A 13,947-nucleotide genomic window follows, 5' to 3' on the forward strand; every position below is an offset into this window, starting at 1 on the left:
CGGCTTGACACAACTTTGGATCCACCTATAGCGTGAATCTGCCTTCCCATAGAGGTCCTACGCTTCTGACAAACCTATTTCTCCCCTGCTCCCAACCACCACCAAGGGCTCTGCCTTTAGCTAGCCCACTAGCCTCACTACCAGCTTCCTTCATCGCTGCTGTAGGCTGAGCGATTCGTGCGCTCCAGGATGCAGCCGCTCTAAGGGCGGGAGTTGAGGGGTCCTGGGTCTCAGTTTTTCTCTCCAAGTCACCAGCACCATCTGCTTCAGTTTCCCTAGTGTCCCAGGGACTCTGAGTTCCCGCATTTCCTTTCCTGTGCGTGGGCAGGCCCGAGACCTAAGATTTCCATTTCTTTAGTGAAAGCTGAGCCACTCCTGCCCAGGGCTCAAGGTTGCAACCTAGTAGCTGGTGGCCTTGAGTATGGGATCTCTAGTTCCTGAATGAGAAGGTCCTGGGCCTGTTTCCTTCTCCAGGTCTCCCACAACCTCCCGCTTTAGTTTCGCCAGATTGCACCGGAACGCACCAACTGCTGTGCCAACACAACCCAAAGCCTCCTTATCCCCTCCGCCTTCTGCGGGCCAAAACCTCTCCACCCATTTTCAGTGACCAATAGGCTGCGGAATCCCGCGCGGGGAGGAGCCCGGTCACTCGGAGGAAGCTGTGCAGGGACACAGCGGCCATGGCAGGTAGGGTAGTCCGCTCAGGCGGGGACAGGGCATCGGGACGCGATCTCTGCAGCCAGTTGCTATCTCGCTGCAGCTCCCGAGTCTCTGTCCCCCACGGCCACGGCCGAGGAGGCGCCGGAGGAGGATGAGGACGAGGCGGAGACCGAGGACCCGGAGCGCGGGACGGGTAGCGGAGGGCGCAGCGGCAGCCTCGGTGGCAGCGGAGGCAGCACAGCAGGGCCTGGGTTGGCCCTAGGGGGCGCGCTCACGAGGCGCGCGGTCACGCTGCGGGTGCTGCTCAAAGACGAGCTGTTGGAGCCCGGTGAGGGGGTACTATCCATCTACTACCTGGTGAGCGAGTCCCAGAGATCGTTCATGTCCTCCACTAGTGCATAAAGGGAAACGAGTTCAGAGAAGCCGTGTTAATCACAGTGCCACCCAGCCATAACCACTGCCATCTGGGTGTGTCCGCTGGCGACCAATCTGTGTGATAGCAGCTTCACCATCTGTAAAATGAAGCCTTTCTTCCCAGGCTCTCCATGAAGATGACGGCTTCAGAACTGTGTGCTGTTAAAATGATTGCCCCAAAAGCTCTCTTTGTGATACCAAGAATGGAAGGGAGTTTCACCCGACCACGCCCCCAGCTCCTCACTGCAGGATTCTAGGCAGGGGCTCATCAACTCCTGACTTTGCACCCAACCCCCCCACTTGGGAATTTAGGCAGGGCTTCTACCTCTGAGAACAGTTTTATTAAGTGTTCCAAGAAGGCTCTTAAGTTGTGGTCTTCCTGCCTCAGCTTCCCCAGTAGTTGAGCTGATAGGCCTGGATCGCTATGCCTGCTCTGGCTGCCATTGCTTAATTTTAAAGTTGTGCATCTGCATGTGGAGTGCCAGTATGCTGTACTGGTGGTGTTCCTATGACAGTGCCTCTTGGGAGCCTTAGAATAAGGATGCAAAGCCTCAGGGAGCATGAAGTTAGGAATCACTTGGGTGGGTGTATTTCAGCCCCCTCTGTCCCTGCAGGGCAGGAAGTTTATCGGGGACCTGAAACTAGATGGCAGGATCGTGTGGCAGGAAAATGGACAAGTCTTCAACTCGCCCAGCGCCTGGGCCACACACTGCAAGAAGCTTGTCAACCCAGCCAAGAAGTCTGGCTGTGGCTGGGCCTCTGTCAAGTACAAGGGCCAGAAGCTGGACAAATACAAGGCCGCCTGGCTCCGCCGTCACCAGCTACACATGCCCGTAGCTGCTGCTGATGAGGTATGAAGTACATGCCTTCCCCTTTGCACTGCGGACATGATGTGTGTAAAGGCCTTGGAGCAGGATACAGTCTGATGTGATTCAGCAAAGTGACCTGACCTGGTTGCTGAAGCAGAGAGCACAAGGGAGGGAGGTAAGGAGGGGCAGGCAAGGTCAGCAGGGCCTCCTGGGCTGCCCAGAGGACTTGCCTTGTGCTTTGATCCTGAAGGAGGTGGGTATCAGGAATACAGTTGGCAGAGGGAGACTAACAGGGGAGAGACAGAGCTCAGAGATAGGGTCCTCAGGTGAGGTAGTCCAGCCAGGAGGAGACAGACTGAATCCCAAGCTGGGGGGGGGGGGGGTGCATCTCAGGCACCTCTGCTCACCTGTCGCCCTCTGGTGGTCACTCTAGGCAGTGGATCTGGGCTCCAGGGTGTGACATATTATAGAGGTCTTGAGGCGCCTAGATGAGGTTATTGTTGCTACACTCCATTCCACCAGAGTCCCACCAGTGAAGGGGAGGAGGAGGAACTGCTGCTGGAGGAGGAGGAGGAGGATGTGCTGGCTGGGGTTTCATCAGAATACAAAGGCCACAGACCTCCTGGGAAGGGTTCCTTGGAGCCAGGTGAGGGACCAGGGCAGAGGAAGGACTGTGATGTGGGAAGCTGACTTTGATGTTTCTTAGGCCCTGGGAATCTGAATCCTGATTGACAGTTGTCTAGTTCCACTCTGCCTTCTTTTCTTCTGGTCGGTCTGCCTGCCTTCCTTCCTTCCTTCCTCCCTTCCTTCCTTCCTTCCTTCCTTCCAAGACAGGGTCTTACTGTAGTCTGGTTGGCCTAGAACTGACAAGAGATCCATCTTCCACGTGCTAGGGTTAAGGGCATATATTATTTATTGTGATTCGGCATGTAGATTAGAGAACATCTTTTAAAAGTTGGGTCCCTTCTTCTGCCGTGTGGGGTCTGGAAATTGAACTCAGGTCATCAGACTTGGTTGCAAGACCTGCTGAGCTATCTCACTAGCCCTGCTTCCTCTTGCGCATCCTTGCTTCTATGAAAAGAGGAGAGGAGAGTTCATATTGACTCTTCTCTCCCTCCCTCCCTCCCTCTCATCCCTTTCCCCAGAAGCCACACCCTCAGGGAAGCGTGTGGACAAGGTCCGGGTGCCCGTCCGTTACTGCATGCTGGGCAGCAGAGATTCTGCCAGGTCAGTTACACCATCTGCCTTGGTTCTGGCTTCCCTGGAGCCCTTGGTTGGTTTGATCCGGCAGAGGTAGGGCCTGGACTCCTCAGCTGCTGAGAGTACTCAGGAGGGGTGGGGGTGGGGAAGAGTCTGAGTTCCTGAAGCCCTGGGACCCTCCTGACTACTCCAGGAACCCCCACACTCTGGTAGAAGTAACATCCTTTGCTGCCATCAACAAGTTCCAGCCATTCAACGTGGCCGTTTCCAGTAATGTGCTGTTCCTCTTGGTAAGTGACTAAAGCCAATTTGCCTGGTCACCCTCCATGTTCGGGGACACTGAAGAGATATACAGAAAGTACTCAGTACTAGTAAATAATAGGTACTCATTTAGAAGTGGACCCCAGTGCCTTTGTATGTGCTAAGTGCTCACCAGTGAATTACATCCCTAGTAAATGCTGGATAAATGCACATCTTGATAAATTGCTATCTCACTGCTAGCTCCTGCATTGAGATACAAGTGCAGCCTCAGCCAGCCCTCTCTATTCTGTCCCCAGGACTTCCACTGTCACCTGACTCGGAGTGAGGTCGTGGGCTACCTTGGTGGTCGCTGGGACATCAATAATCAGAGTGGGTATTGGGTCTGGGTGGACAAGGGTGTAACCGGGGCAGGACTGATGGCTTCTTGTTGGGTATCCCACAGTGCTGACCGTGCTGAGAGCCTTCCCCTGCAGGAGTCGGCTAGGGGACCCTGATACTGCAGCCACGGTTGAGGAGGAGGTGAGAGCTTGTCAGGAAGGGGCCAGGACAATACCTAATTCTGCAAATGTTAGTGCCCACGTCTGGGATAGAAATGCTGGCTCTGTGCTTTATATGACAGGATTGCTATGTAGACCAGGCTAGCCAAGATTATAGCATCCTCCTGCCTCACCCTTTTGAGTACTGGTAGGACAGGCCTGCTCCCATGCCTAGATGTAATTTTGTTTTAATTTTTTGGATGCGATATGTATTCTCTGTGTAGCTCTGGCTGTCCTGGAACTCGTTCTGTATGTAGACTGTGGGTCTGGCCAGGCTGACCAAACTCATAGATCCATGTGCCTCTTATTTTCAGAGTGCTGAGATTAAAGGTGTGTGCCACCACTTGTACAGCCCTATATGTAATTTTCTTTAATTTAATGGATTTTTAAAAAAAAGATTCATTTATTTAATGAGTCTTCAGACACACCAGAAGAGGCCATCAGATCCCATTACAGAGGGCTGTGAGCTGCCATGTGGTTGCTGGGAATTGAACTCAGGACCTCTGGAAGAGCAGTCAGTGCTCTTAACCACTGAGCCATCTCTCCAGCCCCCTATCTTTCCTATCTTCTGTATGGTGTTTTGCCTGAATGTGTCTGTGCATCCTGTGTGTGCCTGGGGCCCATGCAAGTAATTAGAGGGCACTGGATCCTCTGGATCTGGAGTTGTAGACAGTTGTAAGCCACCATATGGGTGCTGATAACCCAACAAGAGCTTTTTTGAGCTTTTCAAGACAGGGTCTTTGTGTATAGTCTTGAAACTCACTCTAGACCAGGACAGTGTCAAACTCAGGAGATTTACCTGCCTGCATCTTGAGTGCTGGGGTTAAAGGAGTGCACCGCCACCACATAGCCCCCAATATTTGTTGTTGATTTATGTGCAAGAGTCTTATGCTTATATGGTTGCCTCTGGGTGCCAGATGAGGGTGTCAAGAGTCCCTGGACATGGAGTTACTATGTAGTTGAAACTTCATGTGGATGCTGAGAATTGAACTCCAGTCCTCTACGAAAGCATCAAGTGCTTTTAACTACTGAGCCATTCTTCCAGCTCCCAGATGCTTTTGTTTTTTGAGACAGGGTTTTTCTGTGTAGACCAGGCTGGTTGGTGTCGAACTCACAGATCCATGTACCTCTTGATTCCCAAGTGCTGGGATTAAAGGAGTACGACACTACTGTCCAGCTCCAGATGTATTTCTTAGTCATACTCCCACCGTGTCGAGTAAGTACTTAACTACTTTTGTGTGAAACTCAAGAGCAGCTCGAGGCCCTGGTCCTGCCCACCCTAACCTAACCTGTGTGTCTACAGATCCACCAGGTCCTGTTCCTGCGAGGCCTGTCCCTGGTGGGCTGGTACCACAGTCACCCACACAGCCCTGCAGCACCCTCCTTGCAGGACATCGATGCACAGATGGAGTACCAGTTGAGACTGCAAGGCTCCAACAATGGCTTCCAGCCCTGCCTGGCCCTGCTGTGCTGTGAGGTCCCAGCGAGGCTCTGGGTTGGGGGATTTACCAGGCCAGGTCCACTGAGCCCTCAACTTCAACCTGTCATTGTTCCCACAGCCCCCTACTACTCCGGCAACCCAGGCCCTGAGTCCAAGATCTGCCCTTTCTGGGTGATGCCTCCCCCTGAGGTGGGTGAGCTGGAGGAGAGCAAGTTGAGGGACATGGATGTGAGCAGGCAAAGTGGGATTGCATGGATGAGAGGGCATCCGATGGGAGTGCGCCTGGGCAGAGGTTTGAGGACAAGATGTTCTGAGTGCCGGGCAGGTGACTCCAGTTCTAGATTGGGTTGGGCTATTTCTCCATCAGGCCCTTGGCACTATGGGCTGGGGACAGGAAAGGCCTCTCTGACTGGTCCCCACCTTTCCTAGCAGCAAAGGCCCAGTGACTATGGAATCCCCATGGATGTAGAGATGGCGTATGTCCAAGATAGCTTCCTGACAAGCGATGTTCTTCAGGAGATGGTGAGCTACCTGCGTGCGGCTGCAGCCCCAGGGTCTCCCTTTGTAGTCAAGCTTTTGATTATACTGCCTCAGCTGTCTCAGTGCAGAGGTGACAGGTCTGCCCCCACCACACCTGACTGGGTGACCATTCTTCATAGCTGTGTCTACTCAGATGTTTGTCATTCCTGAGGGATCATGGGTGTGACATCTTGGGATGAGGCTAGCCCACTGTCAGGGCAGGCCTGCAGTGTAGTCAATATCAATCTATCATCTATCTCTGGCAGTTCTGGGAACTACAGGGTCAAGAAAGCATGAGCCAGGTGTGCTGTTCCCTGCCTTGCAGGTGATGTTGGTGGAGTTCTACAAAGGTGCCCCTGACCTTGTGAAGTTCCAAGAGGCCTGGAGCCCAGAGCATACCTACCTGGACAAGCTCAAGGTGAGGCATGGACCTGTGGGGAGCACAAGGCCACATCCTAGAATGTGAGCAACAGTTTCAGGCCCTAGGTGGCTAGGTGAAGGCACTTGTCAGACATGACATGCAGGGGCCCAGGTTCTCCTGCTGCTGTGAGTAAATGTAAGCATGAGCCCTCCCTGCTGGTGTGTGGAGCTGAACGCTCTGCCCAGGACGGTGCTCTGCACTGTGCTCTGCTCAGACTCACAGTGGTGCTGGGTGTGGCATACATGTCAACCAGCACCCAAAGGCATGTGCATGTGGAGTCTGTGTGTGAGTCTTATTTTAGGCTAGGTTAGCCTGAGCTACACAGCCAAGACTCTCCTCCCCAAACCCGAGCAAAGAAATCTACAGGACCAAAACTTCAAAGTGGCCCAGGCCCACCAAAGGCTGTGCCAAAGGCTCTTACTTGGGCTGCAGCCCTGGAGGCCAAGGGCATGTGTCCAAGCAGAGCCTGACCTCAGTCCTCCTCTTGCAGATGTCCTTGGCCAGCAGGACCCCAAAGGACCAGGGCATGTGCCATGTGCTGGAGCAGGTCTGCAGCGTGCTCAAGCAGGGGAGCTGAGGCTGTAAGCTTTGCTGTCCTGGGACAAGCTGGGTAATAAAGTCTCTGAGTGCCTACAGCATAAGCCTGGGGCTGGGGTGGGATGGCAGTTGTTGGGGCTTTGCAGGGGAACAGGGTTTCCCTGAATGAAGATGGGACAGTGGTTATAGAAAGAGATATTTAATACTTTTTAAAAAAAAAAAATTAGGAGCAAAGTCCACTTCACAGGCTGGAGGACAGTGTTGCCCATCTAGGGGGCATGGGTGTGGCCCCACGTACCAGGGACAAGCCACGGGTTGTGGGGCAGCTTTAGAGAAGAGTGTAACTGAGTCCAGGCCGAAGCCTCCCTTATGATGCAGAGCCGCGGCTATGGCCAGCCTCGCATGCTGGTTGAAAAGGGACCTGCCAACTGCCTGTGATCAGCTGTAGAGTCACATGAGCAGGTAGCAGTGGAGCTGGCTCAGGGGAAGGTGCCAGGGACCTGGGAATGTCCACTCTTCAGGGCCTTTGTGCTTGGTCTTCAACAGGGCTGAGCTGGGTCTGTGGTCCCATGGGAAGTGTACACGTTCATGCCTTGTGCACTTCTGCATGAGCAGCAGGTGCCAGGTGTCTCCATGTGCTGAGCTGGCTGTGCTTGCAGGCTGGGGATCCCAAGGACCTGCCTCCCCTAGGGAGCCTGGAGAGGGGCATGGGCCCATCGCCAGCAACGGGCTGGGAAGGGTTGAAATAGGTGGGAGCTGCCACCACCAGAAAGGTAACAGAACCTCAGGGTGGGCCTTTCTGAGTCTTAGGATGGGGGGCCCCAGGGCTGAGGGAGGAGGGAAGAGGTCTCCCCTGGAGGAACATTAGTGTTTATAGAGCACCTTGGCATTAGACTACTGCCACACTGTGACTGGCAGCGTGTGCAGGCGCTAGTCAGTGTGCAAGCGCAGTCACTGAGGCAGAGGCACCAGCACCTGCACATAGCTAAGTGGGAAGAAGCCTGACTGGCCATGCAGCATCCCCTCATACCAGTTCTCATCGATCTGGTTGGTAAGCGTGATGAGGTCACCCTCTCGGAAGCCCAGCTCGCCATCATTCTCTGGCTCAAAGTCATACAGCGCCTTGCAGCTTGGCTGGTCCAGGGGTGCTGGGAACAGGGTAGAGGTATCAGTGCACTGCAGATAGGCCAGTGGCCAGGGAGAGTGGAAATCAGTCCTGCTTTGACGATAGGGAGGGTGTGACCCTGAACAACCAGCAGCAGGGTGAGAGTGGGGCACGTAGTCCCTGTCACCCAGGATAGCAGTGACAACTTCCACCCCAGACACTCACGCATACTCTTGCTGGGCGTCCTGGTGGGCTTGTCCCCTGATCTAAATGATGACGAAGCTGTAAACAGAGAGGAGGGTAGGTGTGAGTGGGGTGAACAGGCCTCGCTCCATCCCTGGCACGTTCCACAGGGCTTTGCTACCTGTGATCTTGGGTGCTGAGGCACAGGGGAATCCCCCATTGGGCTGCTCCAGCTCTCCAAGCTCAAAGGGCTCCTGGGGCCTGGGCTTGAACTCCCTCCTGGGGCGTGAGGAGGCTTCTCTCACCCTGCAGGAACATAAAACCCTGAGTGCCCACAACCCTTCTTCCACCCTGCGGCCCCAGTACCAGGTTGTCATAGACCTGGGCTGACCCTAACCAAAGTCCCCCATCTCGAGCACCCAAACACTGTCAGTCACCTCTGCCTTCAAAGTCACCCCCTGTGCACTGTGCCTCTGGCTACCCAGGAAACTGCAGTCTGACACAGGAAGGCAAAAGATATGGACCTGAGCTGCTGGCCCAGCTAACTCCCTTGTCTTCTCATCTTCTGGCTCAGGCTCCCATAGGGCTTAGCTCCCTCCTGGGACCCACAGCAACACAGCTCCAAGGACCCTTTACCGACACAACCTAGCACCAGTTTGCTACACTGTGCATGGCTAGGCAGGTTGCATGCACTGCCCATATTCATCAGCAGGGGGCGCGCAGCTGCAGGAACTGCAGGAAGCAGGAGGGAAGATACTATTCACCTGCGCTTCAGCTTATCAGCCAGCTCCTCCAGGATCTGCACTGCCTGCCGGTGGTAGTCCAGCTGGGCATCCACTAGGGCCGAGAGCTGGCTCACCTGCTCGATCTGCGACAGGGGAAAAGCTGATGACATGGCCACGCCCTCGTCCTGAATGTTCAATACCCCCTCCCCATCCTCAGTATGCAGCTCCCTCTTCCTAGTGGAAGGGTGTTTTGGGTACTAGGCCCCGCGTGACACACACATCAGTCTCCAGGAGATTGTGCATACTGGTCTCGGCCACCTCCTTGGACTCCTCAAACTTCTCTAGGGCCTGACGCAGCTCCTCATCAGGGATCTTGCCCTGGCGCTTCTTCTTGTAGTCAAAGTCAAGGCGGCGGCCCTCCAACTTCTTCAGGTGGTGCTGTGGGTGCAGACACGTGATGAAGCTGCACAGCTGCATAGGGGCAGCCTCCCCACCTACCCAGGAACAGGACAGCACCTGGATCTCCTTCAGATCCTTGTCACACAGGTTCTGCAGTGGGTCGATGAAGTTCTGCTTGACCTCGATGTCCAGTGAGTCCTTCACCTCAGCCAGGCGTTTCATAGACTCACCTGCATCTAGCAGAGCATCGCCTGCAGGAAGGGGTGGCTGTCATGGGCAGGCCTTCCCACTCCTGAGTGACCCCCAGACTAAGTCGAGCAAGTCAGAATATGGTCAACAAAGGACCCTCCTGCCAGACTTCCTTGGACATGGCTATGGCTGCCCCACTCACCCAACCCTTCAGCTACCCCTCACCAAAGTTGGACTCTCCGCCTAGTTCCTTGCCGTGGCGGACCATGCACTCTCCCAGCAGACCCTCTGACTGTGGGTAGCCAGGATTCTTCACTTGGCCCCGGATCTTGGATACAGTATTCAGCATAGTCAGCTTGGCCCTCGAGGCTGTAAGAGGACAGATGGCCGAGGTGGGCTCACAGGCTCCTGTCCACACTATATTGTACTGAGGCATACACCAGACCAGGGCCCTCATATCCCCAACTGGCCAGTGGGCCAGGCACCAGGAGGCTGTCTCTGGGTATACTCCCAAGGACCTGGCAGTTCACAGAGGAGGGGAACAATTCCAATACATCCCTTCCTCCAGGCCTTGGCAAGAAGGCCTATCTGTCATCTGCAGAGGCCAAAATGATCACAGCACTGTGGTCTGGGTTCTTGAACGTGGTCTAACTTTCTCAATCTTCAGTGAGTGCCCTGTCTCACCCTTGCCTGGGAAGACCTGATTCCACTGCACACTGGCTCTGCAAGTCAGCAGAGGGAATCCTTGTGTGTGTAGAGGCCATCAAGAGTAGGTCATTATCACTTCAGTTCCAAGGGAAGTCTGAGGAATCAGAACCAGTATTCCCCTTCCTACCCCTCTAACCAGAGGCCCAGGCCCTACCTACCTGGGTTAGGTTGCAGATATTCTATGGTTCTGACCAGCACCTCTGCCACGGCCTTACTGGTGATATCCACTTTCTGTGGAGAGATCCACAGTGTTGGAGCCATTAGAGGTGGAGGTGGAGCTGGATATAGGCTCTTCTGTCCTCCAGCAGGAGTAGCCCCCAACCACAGTCCAGTGTGGAATCCTACCTTTTCCATCTCTCTGAAGTCATCATCCAGTTTGGTCCCTTCGGCCCCACCAACTTTCTCGCTGACCAGCTGTTGGGTACAAGGAGGAAGGCATGTGAGGGCACAGGAGGAATTCCTGCTGGCTTGTGGAGGGCAACTGTATCTGTCAAGGATGCGAACTCCAGGAAAGGCAGGCAGATGGGGTATCTGGGTGAGCCCTAGAGAAGCCAACAGTGCTGGGGTGTGCTGTGACCCAGCTAGCATTGCGCACTGTCTCTGAGGTCCCAGGCTCATGTCCCATGGAGACTTCCATCTTTCCCAGTTCTTGGGCTGACCCTGTTACTTTGGCAAAGGCAGAGCACAGACCCCATGGCAGCTCAAGCCTTGTGGATACTGCAGGCTTCAGGAAGCTCTTGTGTACCTGAGTCCTTGGTACCTGCCACTGTGACATTGACAGCTGATAAGGATGGACCCTTCCCCCCTCTCAAGGAAGCCAGAACTTGACCTCACAAAGCATACTTTGCAATCAGGAGCCTAGACTTGAGAGCCTGGAGCAGAGTAGACACAGCTGGGCCCTGACCCTGCTGGACCTGGCAGAGAGTCCTGAGTGGCTGTGTTACTATCTGAATGCCAAACAATATGTGTCACCCCTCTGGGGCACAAGACCCCAATCTGCCCCCCACAATCATCCTCACTCATCATACCCAAGCCCCTAGGACACACAAGCAAGGTAGCCACTGCCCAGGTCACCCTCGCATGAGATATGACAGGTCTACTACTAGCTATAGAGACAGGGGGCCCAGTATGGGGGTATTTCTAGGGTGCCTTTGCTCAGAGGCTAAAGGCATGGAAGCCACACATGCACAGTAGCAGGCTGGACTCCTGAGATAAGGTACCAGTGTGGATTTTCAGGTGCCATGACCTTGGTGCTCCTGACTCTGAGCTGTTACAAGGGTTTTGCAAGGGCTGTATGGTACCCATGTCACAGGCAGGAACAGTAACGACTTTGTACTCTGGGAGGAAATGACCAAAGATATCAGGAAGTGGGTGGGGTGGCTGTAGAAGCAGGGGAGTGACCTCCCAACCCTGTGCTTGAGTAGCTACCCACAGTGATCTGAAGGCTGCCATAGTCTCTGGCTTGCCCTGTCCACTAGACAGGGTTACCCATGAGGGTCCCCAGAGCCTGTCTTAGATCTTCATACTCATGGAGAGGCCCAGGACAGGCCCCACCAGGTGTATGGGTATTCCCAGGGAACCCCACCAGCTTTCACAAACAGTTTCGCTTCTCTAGGCTGAGCAGAGGCAGGATGTCACCCACCACAAGGCCTAGCTCTTATGGTAAATGCAGAGAAGTAAGGCAGGGCCACAGCTTCCGGGGACAGCAACTGGGCCTGGGGCATGGTGTCTTAAGAAGGGCAGCAAGGCAGAAGAGGGGAGCCCAGAGCACACCTAGCGGCTTTCTTAATGGTCCTATCTCTTGTGCCCTGTGATCTGGAGACCCAGCCTCCCCAAGGCCCAAGAGCCCCACTGGGGCCACACATCACTGAATATGCCACGAGCAAGCTGCAACCTCGTACTCTGAGCCCTTTGCAAAATCACATCACTCCACAGCGCGGGGGCAGGTATCGGCACAGGAGAAAACTAGGAAACAAGCCACCCACACTACTCCAGATCCAGAAGGCAAGGTACAGCCTGTTTACAAGTCTGTGGGGGAGCCATCAGCCTCCACAGCACAACAGGGTTGCATGGTGGCATGCAAAGACCTAGGTTCTTGGCAGAGAGCTGCCAGCCCTGCAGAGGTCACCATCCCTCCCAAGAGCTGCCTTGCTGCAGTCACTCTGGAGTACAAACCGAGTAGTGCTCAGCTAACCTGGCAGGGCTGGTGGATATGTGGGCATCACTGCCCTAGCAGGATTGTGCTGGGAACTCTAGGGGACAAGCCCAAAGCAATGTGCACCAAGATTGCTCCCACTTCTCTGGCCAGCCTGTTACTACAGATTTGACCCCTTAGAGCACAGGAAGCCAGTAGCTTGGCTACTCATGTTGGGTCTGCCTAATATGGTCTCCGTTAACAATGTTACTGTAAACCAGGTACCTGGGATGGGAGTGGAAAGGACACAATGGGGAGACTAGCCACCCAACGGGATCATAGAGACTAGGGTGCTACTGGGTAGGGCCCTTGCCCCATATTGCCAAACTAAGCAGAAACAGTGTCTTTCAGAGCATGATACAGACCATCATGGCTGCACAGGATAGAGGAGCCATGAGGCAGGTAACTGGATGTGTGACAGAGAAGTTAGGAAGAGTGGGGTTTTTGGCAGGTCCATGGGGGCTGCTGATGGACAGCCACCCTTAAACAATCACATCCCATGATGTGACTTGGTAGCCATGGGGGGTGGGAGGGTTCAATCTGAGCAACAAAGATCATATCACAAAAGGGGAGGGAGAGTGCCCAGTGGCTCCCTGCTACATTCAATTACAGTCATCCAGAGGGTCAAAGTGGGACCCCACTATGTGTGACTGAACATGACAACTGTCTATGGATGGACATGATGTCCAGTGGACGCAGCAACTATGCTTCATACACTGAAGCTTCCAGATCCTTCTGCTGCTGCTCCTCAGCACAGCCTTCAAAACAGGGACTCAGACTAGTTTGGGGGCAAGTTGACACAGGTGGGGGTCAAAGGCTCACCTGCTCCAATTTACCAGTGCCAGCACCAGACAGACCTACTATCCACAGGACTCTGGGACTATCCACAGAGAGCCCATGTCAGCCTGGAGAACACAGGGCAGAACATAGAGGCTGGCTAGAAAGGTAAAAGGATAGTGAGGTGTGGGAGAGTCATGTCAGGCCCCTGTGATCACCAGTTCACAGATGAGAGAGTGAGAGCAAGCAGCTCAGCCTTCTTTCCTTGCTTTAGGCAGGCCCTGGCCATGTTACCATTTGAGGATCTCAAGGTTGAGGTTGCCTGAGCCTAGGGAGTTGCAGTCACCCTTCCTTCTTAGTTTACACCCTAATCCTTCCTGCTTAGCAAAGCTATGAAGCCCCACATGCCCAAGCCTAGCTTGTTCCATTCCTAATACCTGGCTCCTAGTGGGGAGCCATCGAGGGCAGCACACTGGACCCTGCAGAAAGAATTATAGATTATAATCTTTAATTATATCCATTATCCTAAATCTATCCTAGGAGCCTCCAGTTCCCCAGGTCACAGGATGAAGGCCAGATTTTTTTTTCTTTTTCTTTTTTTTTGGAGCTGGGGAACGAACTCAGGGCCTTACGCTCGCTAGGCAAGCGCTCTACCGCTAAGCTAAATCCCCAACCCCTAAAGGCCAGATTTTGAGCCCATGAGTAAGGCTCTCTGCCAGCTGCTCTCAGTCTCCTGCCTATATGCTAATATAGGAAGAAACATGCAAGAAGGTGGCCAGCCACTGCCCCATGGAATGTTCTGGTCCCTGGAGCTAGTGGCATGCCTTGGGGCCAGAAAAAGGCCTTCATTGCTCCAAACAGCAATACCA

At 54.2% G+C, this 13,947-nt stretch overlaps 2 protein-coding genes across 6 annotated transcripts in view; one reads left to right on the plus strand and one right to left on the minus strand.

Annotated features, from left to right (window-relative positions):
- Mpnd (MPN domain containing) lies at window positions 1-6,896 on the plus strand. 4 transcript variants are annotated; one of them, XM_032900729.1, is made up of 14 exons: window positions 5-54; window positions 475-687; window positions 761-1,017; window positions 1,689-1,925; window positions 2,406-2,529; window positions 3,029-3,110; window positions 3,277-3,373; window positions 3,641-3,713; window positions 3,787-3,863; window positions 5,184-5,352; window positions 5,440-5,510; window positions 5,754-5,843; window positions 6,166-6,258; window positions 6,752-6,896. In XM_032900729.1, the coding sequence occupies exons 2-14, from the start codon at window positions 681-683 to the stop codon at window positions 6,836-6,838; spliced, it is 1,464 nt and encodes a 487-aa protein (XP_032756620.1). In that variant the 5' UTR covers window positions 5-54; window positions 475-680; the 3' UTR covers window positions 6,839-6,896. The 4 variants fall into 4 exon arrangements, 3 of the variants coding, with proteins under 3 accessions (XP_032756619.1, XP_032756618.1, XP_032756620.1); XR_004387692.1 differs by having other exon boundaries at window positions 1-54; window positions 5,751-6,258; XM_032900728.1 differs by lacking the exons at window positions 6,166-6,258; window positions 6,752-6,896 and having other exon boundaries at window positions 2-54; window positions 5,184-5,357; window positions 5,751-5,839.
- The window catches only part of Sh3gl1 (SH3 domain containing GRB2 like 1, endophilin A2), a 27,295-nt gene continuing 16,121 nt past the window's right edge, over window positions 2,774-13,947 (minus strand). The window contains exons 2-11 of one of the 2 annotated variants that reach the window (XM_032900731.1): window positions 10,453-10,521; window positions 10,266-10,338; window positions 9,625-9,768; window positions 9,328-9,461; window positions 9,091-9,249; window positions 8,851-8,954; window positions 8,268-8,392; window positions 8,129-8,185; window positions 7,829-7,946; window positions 2,774-2,954 (exon numbers count right to left, since the gene is read on the minus strand). In XM_032900731.1, the coding sequence (XP_032756622.1) occupies window position 2,954; window positions 7,829-7,946; window positions 8,129-8,185; window positions 8,268-8,392; window positions 8,851-8,954; window positions 9,091-9,249; window positions 9,328-9,461; window positions 9,625-9,768; window positions 10,266-10,338; window positions 10,453-10,521 (984 nt within the window). In that variant the 3' untranslated portion in view covers window positions 2,774-2,953. Of the gene's footprint in view, window positions 2,955-6,981; window positions 7,947-8,128; window positions 8,186-8,267; window positions 8,393-8,850; window positions 8,955-9,090; window positions 9,250-9,327; window positions 9,462-9,624; window positions 9,769-10,265; window positions 10,339-10,452; window positions 10,522-13,947 lie in introns of those variants that run through there. The other variant, XM_032900730.1, reaches the window with a different exon arrangement.

This window comes from Rattus rattus, chromosome 4 (assembly GCF_011064425.1).
Source record: "Rattus rattus isolate New Zealand chromosome 4, Rrattus_CSIRO_v1, whole genome shotgun sequence".
Lineage (NCBI taxonomy): Eukaryota > Metazoa > Chordata > Mammalia > Rodentia > Muridae > Rattus > Rattus rattus.